The 15,523-nt window shown below is 39.7% G+C and overlaps 1 protein-coding gene across 5 annotated transcripts in view; it reads left to right on the forward strand.

The window, feature by feature from the left end:
* The window catches only part of il1rapl1a (interleukin 1 receptor accessory protein-like 1a), a 188,902-nt gene that overhangs the window by 157,390 nt on the left and 15,989 nt on the right, over nucleotides 1-15,523 (forward strand). For all 5 annotated transcript variants that reach the window (XM_004551239.5, XM_076874880.1, XM_076874883.1 and 2 more), the window contains exons 7-8: nucleotides 2,958-3,090; nucleotides 8,215-8,360. In XM_004551239.5, coding sequence (XP_004551296.1) covers nucleotides 2,958-3,090; nucleotides 8,215-8,360 — 279 coding nt within the window. The remainder of the gene's footprint in view (nucleotides 1-2,957; nucleotides 3,091-8,214; nucleotides 8,361-15,523) is intronic.

The following is a 15,523-nucleotide window of genomic DNA, read 5'->3' on the forward strand; positions in this document are numbered from 1 at the left end:
GGTATGCATTGCACATGTAGCACCAGGGGAGCGCAAGTGTCATTTCAAATAACTTGGGTGTTATTTCAGCTGCACACTGAAGTGCTGAAAGAAAATAAGCCTCTAAAGGTATAAAAAAAAAAAAAAGCTGTTCAGTGTTCAATGCAGGCAGAGAACGTGGTGCATGTGACCCTGCAGACAGTACTGAACGCCATGTAATAATCAGTCGGGATGAAATTACATTCATATATCCAACTTCAAACACACGTACAAATCAGATGTTTTAAATGGCGCAGACGATCTTTCGTTTATGATTTATTAACCAATCTTCTTTATTTTTAATAATAATATGAATAAAGATTTGTAAATCTTTATTCATATTAAAGGATAAACTTTCAGTCTTGACTTTTAAGCCAAAATAAACCAGAAGAACTGAATCAGCTAAAAAAAATCATATATCATCAAAAGCTCCAAAAAGCTGTGTAGTGCACCGCTGGTATTATTTGTTCAATCAGAGCCTCAGCAATGTTTTTATGTATTACTTGAATGTACAGGATGAGCTGATAATGCAAGAGAGCACACATGTGCCCTATGAGCACTTTATCAGACTAATTGGCCACCATCCTGCAACAAAATGTCCAGCTTTACACTGTATCGACTGTGACGATGATGTTGCAGGTGCAACACCACCCACCGGCATTCTGGAAGTAACAAAGGTGGCTGTGAGAGCGTTTCAGGGAGTGCTGCATTTGGATTAGAATAAGACAGCAGGAGGCCTTCAAGTGTTTCCTGTGATTCCCAGGCAGCTCAGTGGAGACTTCCTCTCCAGGCAGCGGCTGCTGGCAGCTTGACATTCCTAGTTTACAATTGATCTGAGGGATATACGAACAGCAGGGGGCAGATTTATAAACAGAGGAAAAGGTAGATACTGCATCTGGGTCACACACAGAGACACAGAGTTGCCTGTAATGTGTAATTTTGTGCCGTATGTGCATGTTAAAAAATTGGATCTGATTATATAGTAAAGTATTTTTGTACCAAGTTCTCTGTACATGTGCATGTGAGTGGTTGTGTTTGTATGTGTGTGTGTTGCACGCATGAGGTTCCTATTTTGTAGGTAGAGCGTGTAGCCTTTGTAGAGCCCGGCTGTGCACAAATACCCAGCTGAGAGAGGCTGTTGAACTTTGGAAATGTCAGACACGGCTCCTCACAGACAGCGCTATCAGTTCATTCCTGGGTGTCCTCCCATCCTCCTTCCCTGCACGCCACAAAACTTTCCTTATGCTGAGAGAGAGAGACCCGCTGAAATCTTTTGTAGCTGTGTCTCGGTTGTTGACAGGAGGAGCACAGAGAAAACGAGCTCTTAGTTCAAACACAAACAATCTTCTAAAGAATAACCCTTGTCGGCACAGCTCTGAAGATGTGTGACCGGTGGCACAGCCGGGGCATCCCAGAAAAAGGTGGTGGGCTACACTGTGGTGTGCAGTGGGTTCAAAGATCACAGTGAGGGAACAAAGAAAAAATCCTTGTATAATATGTAATGCAAGAGAAGAGACTTGCAGTAAATCCTTAAATATTTAGTTTTGACTCTTACAAAAAAGATCTGACTTAGACGTAGTTGCTTTTGAAGTTGGTGTTAAGTAGCAGAGTTTCCCTTGGATTCCCAACACAAGTGCTGTAACATACTAATCGGGATTAACAAATGCAAACCTTGCACTGCGGCTTGTATATCCTGCTGCGAAACAGGCAAAAAGCATCTGCGTCATCCCCCCAGCCTCTTCACGTCTTTCTCCCGGCGCTTCCCAAATCACAGATCTGACTCTCCTGAGAGGAGTCTCAACCCACTTTACAGTATGTGCTACGGGATCAAATCATATGTATATTGTTTACACGTCGCTTGTGGTTTGCCGAGATTACTGCGCTCTGGGCGTTTAGTGAATGCCACCTCGCTGGAACGAAAAATAAATGCATTCACAGTGTATGCCAGCCACGCTTTAGCTTTAGTTTAATACATGCAAAGTTCATGGACACTGAAGTTCTTGCATGATTGATGACGTGTTGCCAGCTTTAATCAGCTCACAGTTGTGCTGCTTGTAATATTTGATTCATTATGTATATATGTATATTTCTTTAATTTATTTATTTATTTATTGCTTTTTATCTCAGATTCATTTATGATTTATCTCTAGGCTTTCTCGAATTATAAAAACGCTGCCAGCAGCTTTAGTGCGGTAGATTTCAACTGAAACTTTTTTAATTGGTAGTGAAGTATCACCTTTTCTTCCATGCAAATACTTGCCCTCTGTGTTGAACCACAGAGATAATCCTTTCATTCACAGAACCAAGAATCCATCGGCTCCCCAGTGACAATTACTTCTTCCCTCCACATATCAACTCGCAGCAAACTGTAGTTGTTGACTCCTGACCTCCCTTCATACCCAGCAGCAGCTCTAAATAAAATGATGTGTCTGTCTCCGCTCACTTCCTTTTGCCTTATTTTTTCCAATGCACTGTCTCCAGGGGGATTCTGGAAAGCTCTTGAGTGCCCTCATGTGTTCATTACTTGCTTTATGATCAGTGTGCTTTGTGTGTGGCCAAATGGGCATTTAAAGCCGACGTTGAAAGGAAAGCCTGTCTCCTTAAATAGCAGACGCACATCCCCCAAACTAGTTGAGGATGGGCATATTTTCACTTTCCCTCATCAGACGGCATTTGTGTGCAGATTTGCAAAGTGTGTATTTGTGAGTCTATGAATGTGTGAAGTGTGTGTCACACCCTATGTGTGTATGACGCATAAAATAAAAAGAGTTGGTAGAATTGGAGTATCTGTGCGATATCACTGACTTTAAAGCCCTGCATAGCATTTGACACAATATTTTTTCAGGTTGTGCATGTGAGCTGTATGCCTTTAACACAACAGCAAGACCATCGAGCATGACAGCATGTCATCTCCTGTTTTGTTTTGTGGTTTTTTGCAGGAAGCGCCCTGAACCTTACCTGCCGGGCATTTTTTGGCTACAGCGGCGATGTCAGCCCCCTCATCTACTGGATGAAGGGGGAGAAGTTCATAGAGGACCTGGATGAAGAGAGAGTCCAGGAGAGCGACATCAAGTAAGGAACACAGGGCTACAAATCACCTCCCTGGACTTGGCAGTAATGAGGAATTAATAGCAGATGTAGATAAATTTACCCCATAATATTAAAGGACGATGCAAATGGTTTCGCATCTCTTAGCCCATTAACTCCAAATTGCATACACTAAACCAACCATTTTCCAGAGATGTATTCCCTGCCTTCTAAGCAGCTGCTCTTTTCAATTAATTACACTACAGCATGAACACGATGCAGAGGCTTGAAATTTGTTATAAACTGTAATTTATTTGTTTTATTACCTCTGATATATTTTTTGTCAGTTAAAATACATTATTGTCCTGTGGACACAAACACTGCTGTACAAAAAAATGTAGATGAATGTAAAAAAACAATGTGAGGACACCTTCAAAAGTTGGCCTATAAGTCAAGTAATTTCAGTCAAAGTGCTACAAAAAGAAAAAAGCAACCCTGATCTAATCGATATTTGGTATCTCATGCCTCTCATGCCTGGATGCAGCTTCATCTTCATCTCTCTTATTGTAATTAGGCTGTTATTTATGATCATTATGAAAACTAATAAAAATGTATGACTGAAACATTCAACATTTAAGCGTTCCTCATAATAGAAATGTGCACTCATAAACTCTTTCTGTTAGTTTAGAAAAAAAAGAAGAAGAAAAAAAAGTTTTGACTTGAAATCTGGAAAGAAATCGTGGGGTATTAAAGTGGTTGCCTGTGTCTTACTGGGAGCTGCTGTCTCTCCATGACCAGCGCTTTTCCCTCTCCTTATCTCTGACAGAGCAGGATGCAGCACAAGCCCTGAGAATAGATTGAGATGATGCTGAACACATTTGTAAAAAGCAGTTTATATAACTTCACCTCGCTTAAGGTCTTTGTGCAACATTGCAAAGACTCCACTGACAAGCCTCGCTCCGGAGGCTGTGAGACATTTAAAACAAGCCCATCTTCGTGTCGCTCCCCTCCTAGTGGTGTAGCACATTTAAACAAGTCCATTCTCTGGTCCATGTGCATGTTTCCCATTAGAGCTGTTTGGAGAGGCTGCAGCTCCTGGGAGACAGCCCTGTCAGATGGTTAACAACTGCCATTTTTCACACCGCCACCACTATGCTATCTCCCCCGCTGCACCCACCTAGAGCAGCATGCAGATGGGCCATGGGGAGCTGAGGAGAAGTGCTAGAAGGGAAAGAGAGAAAGAGCGGGAGAAAACAGAGAGGAAGAAAACAGGAAAGACGAGTGAAACGAGTTGAGAAATATTCACAAATCAATGAAGAGTAAAGTGAAGAGGGATGTTATCATGAGTTGTTTAGCACACTGGTATGAGTATGCAGAAGAAACAGATTGCTGTTTAACCAACCCCTCTCTGCCCCTGCCTTTGTCACCAGGATTCCTCCACTCGCTGGCTGAGGGGTGATCATTTTAATAATTTAAATCATATTTCATGCAGGAGATCAATAATATATCCGATTATCCACTTTCTCCTACTGATGCTGCTCTTGAAGGATTCAGCAAACGACTTGATTTTACTTAAACGCACACAGCCAGACATGTATGAGGGTCAAAAAATGACAGGAAATTTAAAAAAAAAACAAGTATACAAGAAGCTAAACACAAACTAATCAGTGCTTCCCCTGCAGTCAAGCTCTTTCTCCCCTTTAAATGATACACTGGGCATGTTTTCTCAGGGTTACCTCGCTTTGTCAGCCTGCCACCCACATACTTTTATTACTAATGCATCAGCAGCCAAACTTAAGTTTAGAGAAGAGCACTCATACCTTGAGAACAGACTTACTGCAGGCTTTTATTTACCCAACTCTCAGCCTATTGATTTGGTGGAGTTCATTTCTGTGGCAACCCGAGCCCATAAATTCTCATTTGCGCCATTGGGACTGGGCTGTTGCTGTTATCATGGCATGGATGACTAGACATCAGCATTGTATGCAGAGATTAATAAATTAACAAAACAAATGCGTCTCAGCATTAAAAAAAAATAGGTGATCAATACGTTATCGAGTGGCTTCAGTTGATGTTTTGCAGGTGTACGTGCACTTGAATATATGAAAGAATTGAATACGCTGGAAATCGATCACTAAATGAGCAAACACAGAGGTTTTATCAATGAGGAGGGGAGTGGATGTACAAGGGATAAAGAAGAAGCCATAGCTTGAGAAGAAGTTTGCAGTTTACTCCTTCTGCTGAGGCTATATCAATAAACTCGGTCACTCGTGAAAAAGCAGAGGGCATCCTGCAAATCCGACCCTGATGTACCAAAGTAGGAACAACTTCCTGTGTATCGGTATCCCAGCCGTTATGTGTCCTTCAGCTCACATTTGTGACTATGACCCTGTTTACACTTGGTTTTAAAATGTATGCTGGGTGACTGGGTCACAAGTAGAGAGCCAAGATGTGTCATCATTTCATTAGCCTCTAAGGTTTCCAGCTAACCACAAGTTCAGCCTTTGTTACTGTGCAAATTCCACTAGAAGGTGAAAGGACAGCATTATTTTGTCTGTCTGTTGCCATTCAAGCGTAAGATCAGCAAGAGCTAGCAAAGAGAACAAAATGTTTGTCCTTCAGTGTTGGCATATTTACTACTACATCCTGATACGTTGCTCATGTTAGGACACATTAGCATTTACAGTACAGTGATATGAGGCCAAGTGCATTTAAAATCACCTCAGCAAAGTGGCCTGAATGACCGGATCAAAGCAGCACCTTTCACGATGTTGTTTATTTATCATTGTCCACATTTTAAAACCAAGTGTGAACTCCATTCAAGGTTCACATAGTCATTATTCATCAGGTTCAATGGCTGTGTTGTGTCACATGGTGTAAAATGTGAAACAGAAGACACCACGCCACTCACACGCTACACTTAAAAATGAATAATACTATGCTGTGAAGCTGCTCTGTAAAACTGTAGTCCAAGAGTTAAAGCTAGAAGTACTGATTGGAGAAATATGCCCACAATTACTGTTTTCCCATGAACTCCAGACAGTGTTGGGGGTAAGCTGGGTTGAGATGCTGTCTGGAGTCTGAGTTTGCACTTTCCCACAAGGGGAACGCAGCAGGAGACGGTCGACTTCAGTCACATTCTCACTTCAGGAAATATTGGTGCTGCCCAGACGGAGCATGCAGGAGACAGGCTTGCTGTGAATTCACCTGACTATTATCTGAGCTATTCTCATGCACATGCTACCAAACATTAAGACTTTGACCAGGGAGTTGGCGTGTTAAGGAACATTTAATGTCCGATCCCATTTATTTCTTCACATGCACCCCTGGTAGTGACTTTAGTTATAGAGAAATGGACATGGCCAGTAAAAATACTCAGGTAGGCTGTGATGTCTAAGCAATGCTCAGCTGATATTAAGTGGCCTTAAGTGTGCAAGAAAATATGAACAAAACAGGATGGAGTTATGCTTTTATGTTGTTTACACCAAATTCTGACCTGAACATCTAAATGTCACAGCAGAAATCAAGACTATTTTCCAATTTTGGTGATCCCATGTAAAATATAGCCTCAATTTCCTTTTCTTAGCTAACAAGAGTGGAATCAGGTGTTCTCTTCTCCTGTTGTAGCCCATCTGCATCAAGGTTGGGCATGTTGTATATTCAGAGATGCTCTTCTTTGGTTGTAATGAGTCGTTACTTGAGTTACTGTTGCCTTCCTTTTCAGCTGGAACACAACACTGGTGATTTTATCTGACATCTGGCATGAAAAAGATGTTTTTGCCCAGAGAACTGCCCCCTAATGGATATTTTCTCTTTTTCAGACCAGTCTTTGTAAACCATGATTGTGTGGGAAAATCCCAGTACACCAACCACGCCAGATTCAGAGTCACTTTTCTTCACAATTATGAATTTCCTACTGAACTGATCAGATTATTTTTTCCATTAGTTGACTGGTTAATAAATATTTTTTAGAATAGTGAGTAATGTTTCCACAAGTTCTCTGAACAATTATCAAAGTAGTTACCAATGTTTTTCTTAGATTTTTTATGCAAAAGTTTTGACTTGCAAAGTAAATCGTAAAATGCATTCAGGAAACATGATTTTGGGACTTCAGCATCTTAACCGAGGACGGTTTGGCATGCAAAGTGGATGATCCACCTTAAGTGTTGAGCCACAGTCCCATAGTACACTGCTTGAGTAAGCAATACACAGTTATGGTTAGGGTCACCACTGCTTTCTGGATAGACCTGATTTATTCTCATGCCTCCTTCTCACTGCGCCTATCCTACAATAAAACAAACTCTGAATCATCAGTGCTGCCGCCGCCTCTTCACACACGGCCCATGATGCACTTTCAATTACAGATGCCAATTCTCCCAACAAGCTTTCCTATGTGCAGTTTATCAGTTTGAAGGTGAGGGAGAAGCGAGATGCTTGAGAGTCATTATCCCCCTCCCCCCCTACACATTTAAACACAAACTCACACATGCAAACACTCTCTCTCCTTTGTCCTCGTCCCACTCCTTCTCAGCACAGTAATGATAAACACACTCACATACAAACAGAAGGGATCTTTTTCTCATTTGCACTTTGCGTCATTTGTGTTGAGGGTGCTGTAAAAGTAGGCTAAGTAGTGTGTCCAAGGTATGAGGGAGCATTATCTCCCTATTCGCTCCTCCATCAGGCTCAACCAGCCCAGCGGGGGACACTCATTTACTTTATGGAATATTACTTTCTCTCCTTCTCGCCGTTACCATGGCAGCTGCTATAAAAAGATTTTCTCCTCATCGCTATTATTTGATTTCCTCCCGCACAAGCTGAGGAAGATCCCTTATTGATTTTCATTTCTCATATGTTTGAGTGCAAAGAAAGAAATTAACATACCATGAAGTACTTAATGTAACGCAAAAGGGCCTCGATCAAGATACATTTGTACCACAGGAAAACTATTTTGTATAGCTTAACCCTTGGGATTTGCAATAACACCGTATCTGGTTAACGCTGACTGATGTGCTTCGGGTCATGACTCCTGAAGACCCCATCACATGCTGAACATGAGAGTTTTTGATCTTTTTTTAATTCCATCAACTCCAAGTCACTCCCCATCCACCTATTGTGTTTGATGCTGAGAATTATTGTTCAATACCGTTTAAATTGTTTGTCTTGCAGGGTCATCAAGGAGCATCTTGGAGAACAGGAAGTGGCCATTTCACTAACTATTGACTCTTTAGAGGAGGAAGACCTGGGAAATTATTCCTGTTACGTGGAAAATGGCAACGGCCGTCGCCAAGCTACCATCCAGCTTTTCAGGCGGGGTAAGTGCTTATTTACATTTCCTACTCCAAACTTAAAGGGACAGTTCAACCCCACCCCCCAAAATAAAAAAATAAAAATACTGATTTTTCCTCTGGCATGTAGTGTTGTTCATCCATGTACATCATTATGGTATGAGTTTCCTCATTTTCCACATATTGGCTGTAAAGATGTCTGCCTTCTCTTTAGTGGATTTGAAGTAAATAGGACTCGCCTTGTGGTCCAAAGAAAGAACACATTTCAAAGCAATATAGCTTTTCAAAAATGATGACTACAAATGTTGCTATGATCAGGTTATTGTTAAACTAGGTTTTTATTTACTTCAGAATGAAAAGAAGCATGTGTAGCTCAAAGTATCTGCTTTTATGTCTCCGGACAGGGTTCTTTGCCAATTTAGGGGGTTGCTGCAAGGAAAGGAACACACTTCAAATCCTTTATGAACAGCTATAGCTACAAGCAGACAGCAGGAGCAAGAATGCATTAAATAAAGATAATACCAGAATCAGAATTGATGAACAAATGGGTAATGATCAATGGGAGAATGTGGATTTAATTCTCCAGCTCTTGGAAAATTATGAGCCAGATGAAAGTTAATAGAATATCTGAATGATTAAACTAATTTTAATTCACACTAATTCAGATTAATTGAGACTACCAACAATATTAACTCTGAGGCAGTTGAACTTAGGCTTGATTTCCTATTGATTGTAGTTATAGGCTGGGTTTGTTCAGTTCACAAGCGGGACTTTTCAGGTCATCCAACAGCCTAATGATGGAGTAGATTCAGTAGGGTGCAGCCGTGAAATCTTGAGCATGTGATGCAAACAGACCTCAGCAGCTGATGTTGGCCCTCAGTCTTTTAGAGCTGATGTCAACTGGATTCTGAAATAGTACGTTTTATGGCTTTAACATTCATTTTAGAATAAGGAACAGCTTTCCATATGCAATTAGCAAAATAAAAATTACACCTGACTGCAAAAAAACTACTTGGTGAGCTAAATGAAACCGAATATTATAAAAGAGTTGAATATGGTGTGAGTCAGTCTTTTTATCATGCTGGTCTCATTGGGATGTCCTCTAAGGTGTGGCCAAGATTATTTGCGCCACTACGAATTCTGGGGCCACAATTGTTATTTAAATAATGAATTTTGTTCAACTTTTATTTGGACAGATCCAACCACGAAGAACAATCTTCCTTCCAACCACATAAATAAAGGCAATAGAGTTTGTTCAGAAATATGGACGTGTTCAGATGTATATGAAGAGAAAATGGGATTAAAACAGGAAGTGTATTTCAAAGGTTTATAGACTGCATCATCAGAGTATTATATGGATGACTAATCGTCATAACATCACTTCCAACATTTACAACAAGAAGTGAAAAACTGGTTTAATTATTAAATTTCATATTCCTCAATTAAATCAATTTTAAGTCAGGAGTTTCAGGCATTGTGATAATTAAAGTTTAACAAGCCTGAATGGATTATGTAATATTAACGTCTAACAAGTTTCACAATGAACAAGTAATCACTTTCAGTGAATAAGTCTATTAACACTTCATTTGAAAAGTTGTCTACTCCAGGTGTGCACTCATATTTGTGATTGAAACATGAGTGATATCTCCTGTGTGTGTGTGACAGAATATTAAGATATTGGTATTCGCTGTCTCTTCCTACTTAAAACGATGAGTCCTATAGAAGTTTTATTAATTCTTTTCCAATCTTGCAGTTATAGAAATGTTTCCTCTTGCTGAGCTGGGGTGTTTGCACAGTCTTCTCTAACATTACCCAAATACTAACATACCAGCCATTTAACTAACAGATTGAAATTCAATTTGTAGGTTAAATAGCTGTGTGATGGGAGAGAAGTAAGTGCATTTTATTTCTATAGCACATTTAAAACTAAAGTGCTTTACATGAAAATAAAATAGAATAGAAACAGGTTCCTATCGGCAACCAATCCAACAAAGTTCTAGAAATGAGCAGTTTTCAAGTTTAGATTGAAAAACAGTTACAGTTGATGCTTGTCGAGGGTCACTTTGGAACTAAGGTTCAACTGTATGGAACGCCAGGACTGCCATAATGAATTAATTAAATACACCATTAAATAATTAATTAAATGTGGCAATAATTAATTAAAATTGGAATTAATTAATTAAATAAATAGTTATGACACATGTAATTAATTAATTATTGACACATTTAATTAATTATTTATGTATTTCACATTTTAATTAATTATTGACACATTTAATTAATTATTTATGTATTTCACATTTTAATTAATTATTTATGTATTTCACATTTCATTAATTATTGACACATTTCATTAATTATTGACACATTTCATTAATTATTTAATGATATATTTATTTATTTCATTTTGGCAGTCCTGACGCCTGGCTCTCATCATGAAATAATTTTATCTGTCAGCCTCACCCATCAAACTCAGGGGGCGGGGTTAACGCTGATCGAGTCAAAACCATTGCTTTGGCCTGGTGGCCATTGTTTCTAGCACACAACAACCGGCATGTGGAAGCTAACAGAACTGAGCTTTGAAAAACCCTGTTTGTGTGTTACCAAATACCGTTTTAATATTTTTTTAGCCGAGAATGTAGTGGTTTAATCTTCATGTGTCTGGTTGGTTTGTCAAGATACAGCCTCTTTGCAAAAGTGTTTCGATGATTTCGGAGATGTCTGCCCAGTCTCACGGCAAAGCGTGGGATAGACCCGCTCGCCTCGCAAGCAATCCCACCGACAAAGCGCAGGCCCCGGTACACAGCTGTAGTAACCCCCGCTGACTTCTTTTACTGAGGTTATATTTATCGATGTTTTATTTCCTGATGTTCTTATGTGTCCTACGTGTTTCAGTCGCCAATTCTGAATTATAACTACAACCCGTTCTCACTCCCAAAGCCTAACATTTTACGCTAGGTGACAAATCGTCACCATATTACGTTTTCGGCTACCCACCACGTTCCTAAATGACGACCTCGGAAAAAGAGGGAATATGAGAACCGTCTGGACTGAACCTACACATGTTCGCTCTTTTTCTTCAAATCGCTTAGAAACACGCTATTTAACATCATTAAAGTCCTGGTTAAGGTCAGGAATAAGGTTATGGTCAGGGCTAGGGATAAGGTTAGGTTTAGGGCTGGAATACAGGGCTGGAACGTCTATTACCGCGGGAGCGTCATTGCACTGGATTCCAGCCATAACCCGCCGCGTACCATAAGAACGCCGAAGGTCTCCTTTCGCGTTCCTCAGGAACGCCGCGGGACGTGACAAAACGTCGACATGTTACACCTCGGGAGTGAGAACGCTCTGATAACTAACATTAAAAACATGTTTAAGGAGGAGAGAGAGCAAATAAATCTGTTTAACATCTGATCTTTGGGTTTTTGTTCAGTAATCAGCGTGACCTGTGTATAAACACATAAAAGAGATAACGTTGGTGTTTCCGTCATGTAGTAACTGCTGGCTTTAACTGTACAAAGGTTGTTCGACACTATGAAACACATACAGACTTCATGATGTTCGGCTAATATTTTTATTGTGAATGTTAATCATGCTGACCTCGCTCTGTACACCACGCAGCGAGGTCAGCATATCCACGATATCCTCAGCTCCATGAGTTAACACAAAGTTTCCCAGCTGACTATCTAACTGCCAACTATTCCAGAGACGTGAAAATATACAGCATAAAGAAAAGTGTAAGAGACTCAGCAGCAGATTAGAATAACAGTTATACATTTAATAAATCACCAAATGAATCCAAGAAACGAGCAAACCTGTTCCGACAATTTGAATTTGTATTCCCTCAGCTGCAGACTCGCTGCTGTTTAAATGTTTGAAAAGGAAGATTAGATATAAAAAACGTCAAACATAGACTCAGTCTGCCTTCACATTTGATATGAGGCCAGCACGTATAGTGGCCTCAGCAGGCTATTACTGAAATACACGTGCTATATCATAAACTATGATATAAACAGGGAGGTCCTATTAACATGTTTAGTTTTAAAGGACACCTTCCTGCCTTTAGTCTCATTCATGAGCAGTATTCGTTTTCTTCTAACATCCAGAAGTCTGCACAATGTGTTTCATAGTTTGTAACAAGCCTTTGACAGGTAAACATAACATGACCGAAAAAGCAAAAAAAAAGCAAAAAAAAAGAGAGAGTGTTGACATAAGAAGAGAAAATTCTCTCAATTATGGAGACAGACAAATGGTTCATTTATGTTTGATGTGTGTTTATTCCTCCCTAAATATCGTCGGTGAAGTTTGCCATGCACGTCAGATTTTCCTGCGCATTTTTATACCTCTGCCAACAGAGAGAGAAAAAAAATCACATTCTAACAGACAGCTGGTGCTTAGAATACAGTTGAATAACTATTAAAAAACAGATGATATTTAGATGATAGTTCAGTCTAACACATGTGCCAGTGAACCATTAAACGTCTGTGAAACTATGCAGTTATGAAACGTAACTTTAACCTCAGCCAAACCGATTTGCTCAGTTGTAAATAAAACAGCGAAGTAAACGTGACCCGACAGACAGAACCTGAGTGAATGAAGTCCAGCGTTTAACCACTGAGAGCTAAAACTCAGCTGAGGTTTGAAAGCTGTGTGCTGGTGATTGGACATCAGCCGCTGATAAAGCTGGCTCGCCTATAAAGTGCTCTGTAAGGAAACAAGCTCCAGCAGCTCTGCGCTCGGGGAAAATACTATATTTACTTATCTTGTGCAGAAAAATGCGCTGACATTGCGTTATATCGAGCACCGGCTGCCCAGTTAAACTGTGACTATCACCAGGTAACTAGGCGTGTTTCTTGAATTAGCAGCAGGTGTTAAACAGCTGACAGATGAGGAGGAGGATGCATGCAGGTAAACTGAGGGTCTGCTGAGCTGATCGCTGGTTTCGTGAGAAAAATGTCAGCTCGTTCTTTATGTTACAGAAGCACAGAGACACAAGACCAGGCGGAAAGAGACGATCGTTCGGTGAAAATGAGAATCTGCGAATGCAACATGTGGAACACGGAGAGTGGAATATGTAAACAAACCGGTTAACGTAACCCCCTGGGTGCACTCTGCATGCTAACTGTTAGCAGAGCTAGTGAAATCTCTGAAAACATCTGAGCACTTTTGCAAACATGTTCTATGTTGACAACCTGACCAGACATACGGCGCGACATTCGCGGCTAAAACACTGTTAAAAGTGTAGCTGGTGACAGAAAAACGGGGTATTTTAAAACTACACCACCACCATTGCTGCTTGTGATTTGATCTGCATTCTGGGATAACTGGCTGCCCCAAGTCTACACAAGCAATCGATTTTCTAGGATCGACCTGTTTTGACTTACTTTGCACGGCAACCAATCAAATGTTAGAGAAGCTGCATGGGCAGCGTTAACCCCGCCCCCTGAGTTTGATGGGTGAGGCTGACAGATAAAATTATTTCATGACGAGAGCCAGGCGCCAGGACTGCCAAAATGAAATAAATAAATATATCATTAAATAATTAATTAAATGTGTCAATAATTAATGAAATGTGTCAATAATTAATTAAAATGTGAAATACATAAATAATTAATTAAATGTGTCAATAATTAATTAATTACATGTGTCAATAATTAATTAAAATGTGAAATACATAAATAATTAATTAAATGTGTCAATAATTAATTAATTAAATGTGTCAATAATTAATTAAAACGTGAAATACATAAATAATTAATTAAATGTGTCAATAATTAATTAATTACATGTGTCATAACTATTTATTTAATTGATTAATTCCAATTTTAATTAATTATTGCCACATTTAATTAATTATTTAATGGTGTATTTAATTAATTCATTATGGCAGTCCTTGCGTTCCATACAACTGTGGGATAATCGGGAGTGAGAATCAGGCCATTATGATCTTGAGTACATGGACGCAATATATCTACCACATATGCAGGTGCAAGACCATTTAAAGCTTCAAACACGAACAGTGCAGCTTTGTACTAGATTATGCAATGCACAGGGAGCTTAGTGCAAGACTGCTAACACTGGACTAATTGTAAGTGGGCAAGAGATGAGTAACTCCACTATGCATTCCAGTAGTCTACTTTAGACATAACAAAGCCCTTTCTGGATCTTGTTTGGGGGTTTTGTTATGTTTTTAGTCTGGAGATTGTTCTGAGCTGGAAGAAACTGCTCTCGACCACTGCATTTATTTGTCTGTCAAATTTCAAATTTGTGTCAAACATTGTCCCAAAGTTCTTAACCTGTGTTCGTCCAGCTTGTCATTTGTATGGTAGGGAGATGGGAGGACAGTAAAAGGCATATGGTGGCATGCTGGTCTGTTAGATGGGTTTATTTCTTCCATCCATCCATTCGCTTCCGCTTATCCTTTTCAGGTTGTAGTTTTATTATAGTCAAGAATATGCAGATATTTGTACACTTAACCCAAAACTGGATATTAAAATAATCTTGATTGATTAAAATCCCTGTGGGCTGAAGGAAAATGTGTGTTAGATTTGGGGGGAAATCATCCTTTTTCTTTTTTCTTTATATTTAGTTGCTTTACATTAGAAAGCATGATATTATTTTTTCTGTTTGCCTGACAGTAAAGCCTCGTGACATATGAAATAATTGAAGCCTGGCTACATCATTTCATCAAACAGAAATATTCTAATTGATTTGCATGTTTGGTTTTTTTCATGTTTCCCATCGGCTGTGTAGCTATTTTGGTGCTCTAGTATGACTTGTCAGAAGCTCTTTTCACGCACTGGTTGTCATCCTAAAAGAGAGGTAATTTGATGGTTGTTTAAACAGCAAATTGGTCCTCAGCTTCTCCCAACAGGCCAATAAGTCCAGCATACAATTACATTTTATGCTGTTATATGTCTGTTTCCCCACTTTAATCTCTGTCTCTGCAATCATCTTTTGTAGACAGCCATTTTAGCAGTTTTCACAGACTGCAGACAACTTCATTTAGCTCTCTTTGTAAAAGCAGTTGCAAAAAAAAAGGATGCTACAAAAAGACTTCAAGGCAACACCCCCCCCCCCCCCTCCTTCTCTCTCTCTCTCTCTCTCTCTCTCTCTTGCTTCTCATCCACATCTGATGTTTATTTCATGTTCTATGCTCCAAGAATGCATCACTCACAAGCCCTGCAGCA

The sequence above is a fragment of the Maylandia zebra genome, linkage group LG16, assembly GCF_041146795.1.
Source record: "Maylandia zebra isolate NMK-2024a linkage group LG16, Mzebra_GT3a, whole genome shotgun sequence".
Taxonomy (NCBI): Eukaryota; Metazoa; Chordata; class Actinopteri; order Cichliformes; family Cichlidae; genus Maylandia; species Maylandia zebra.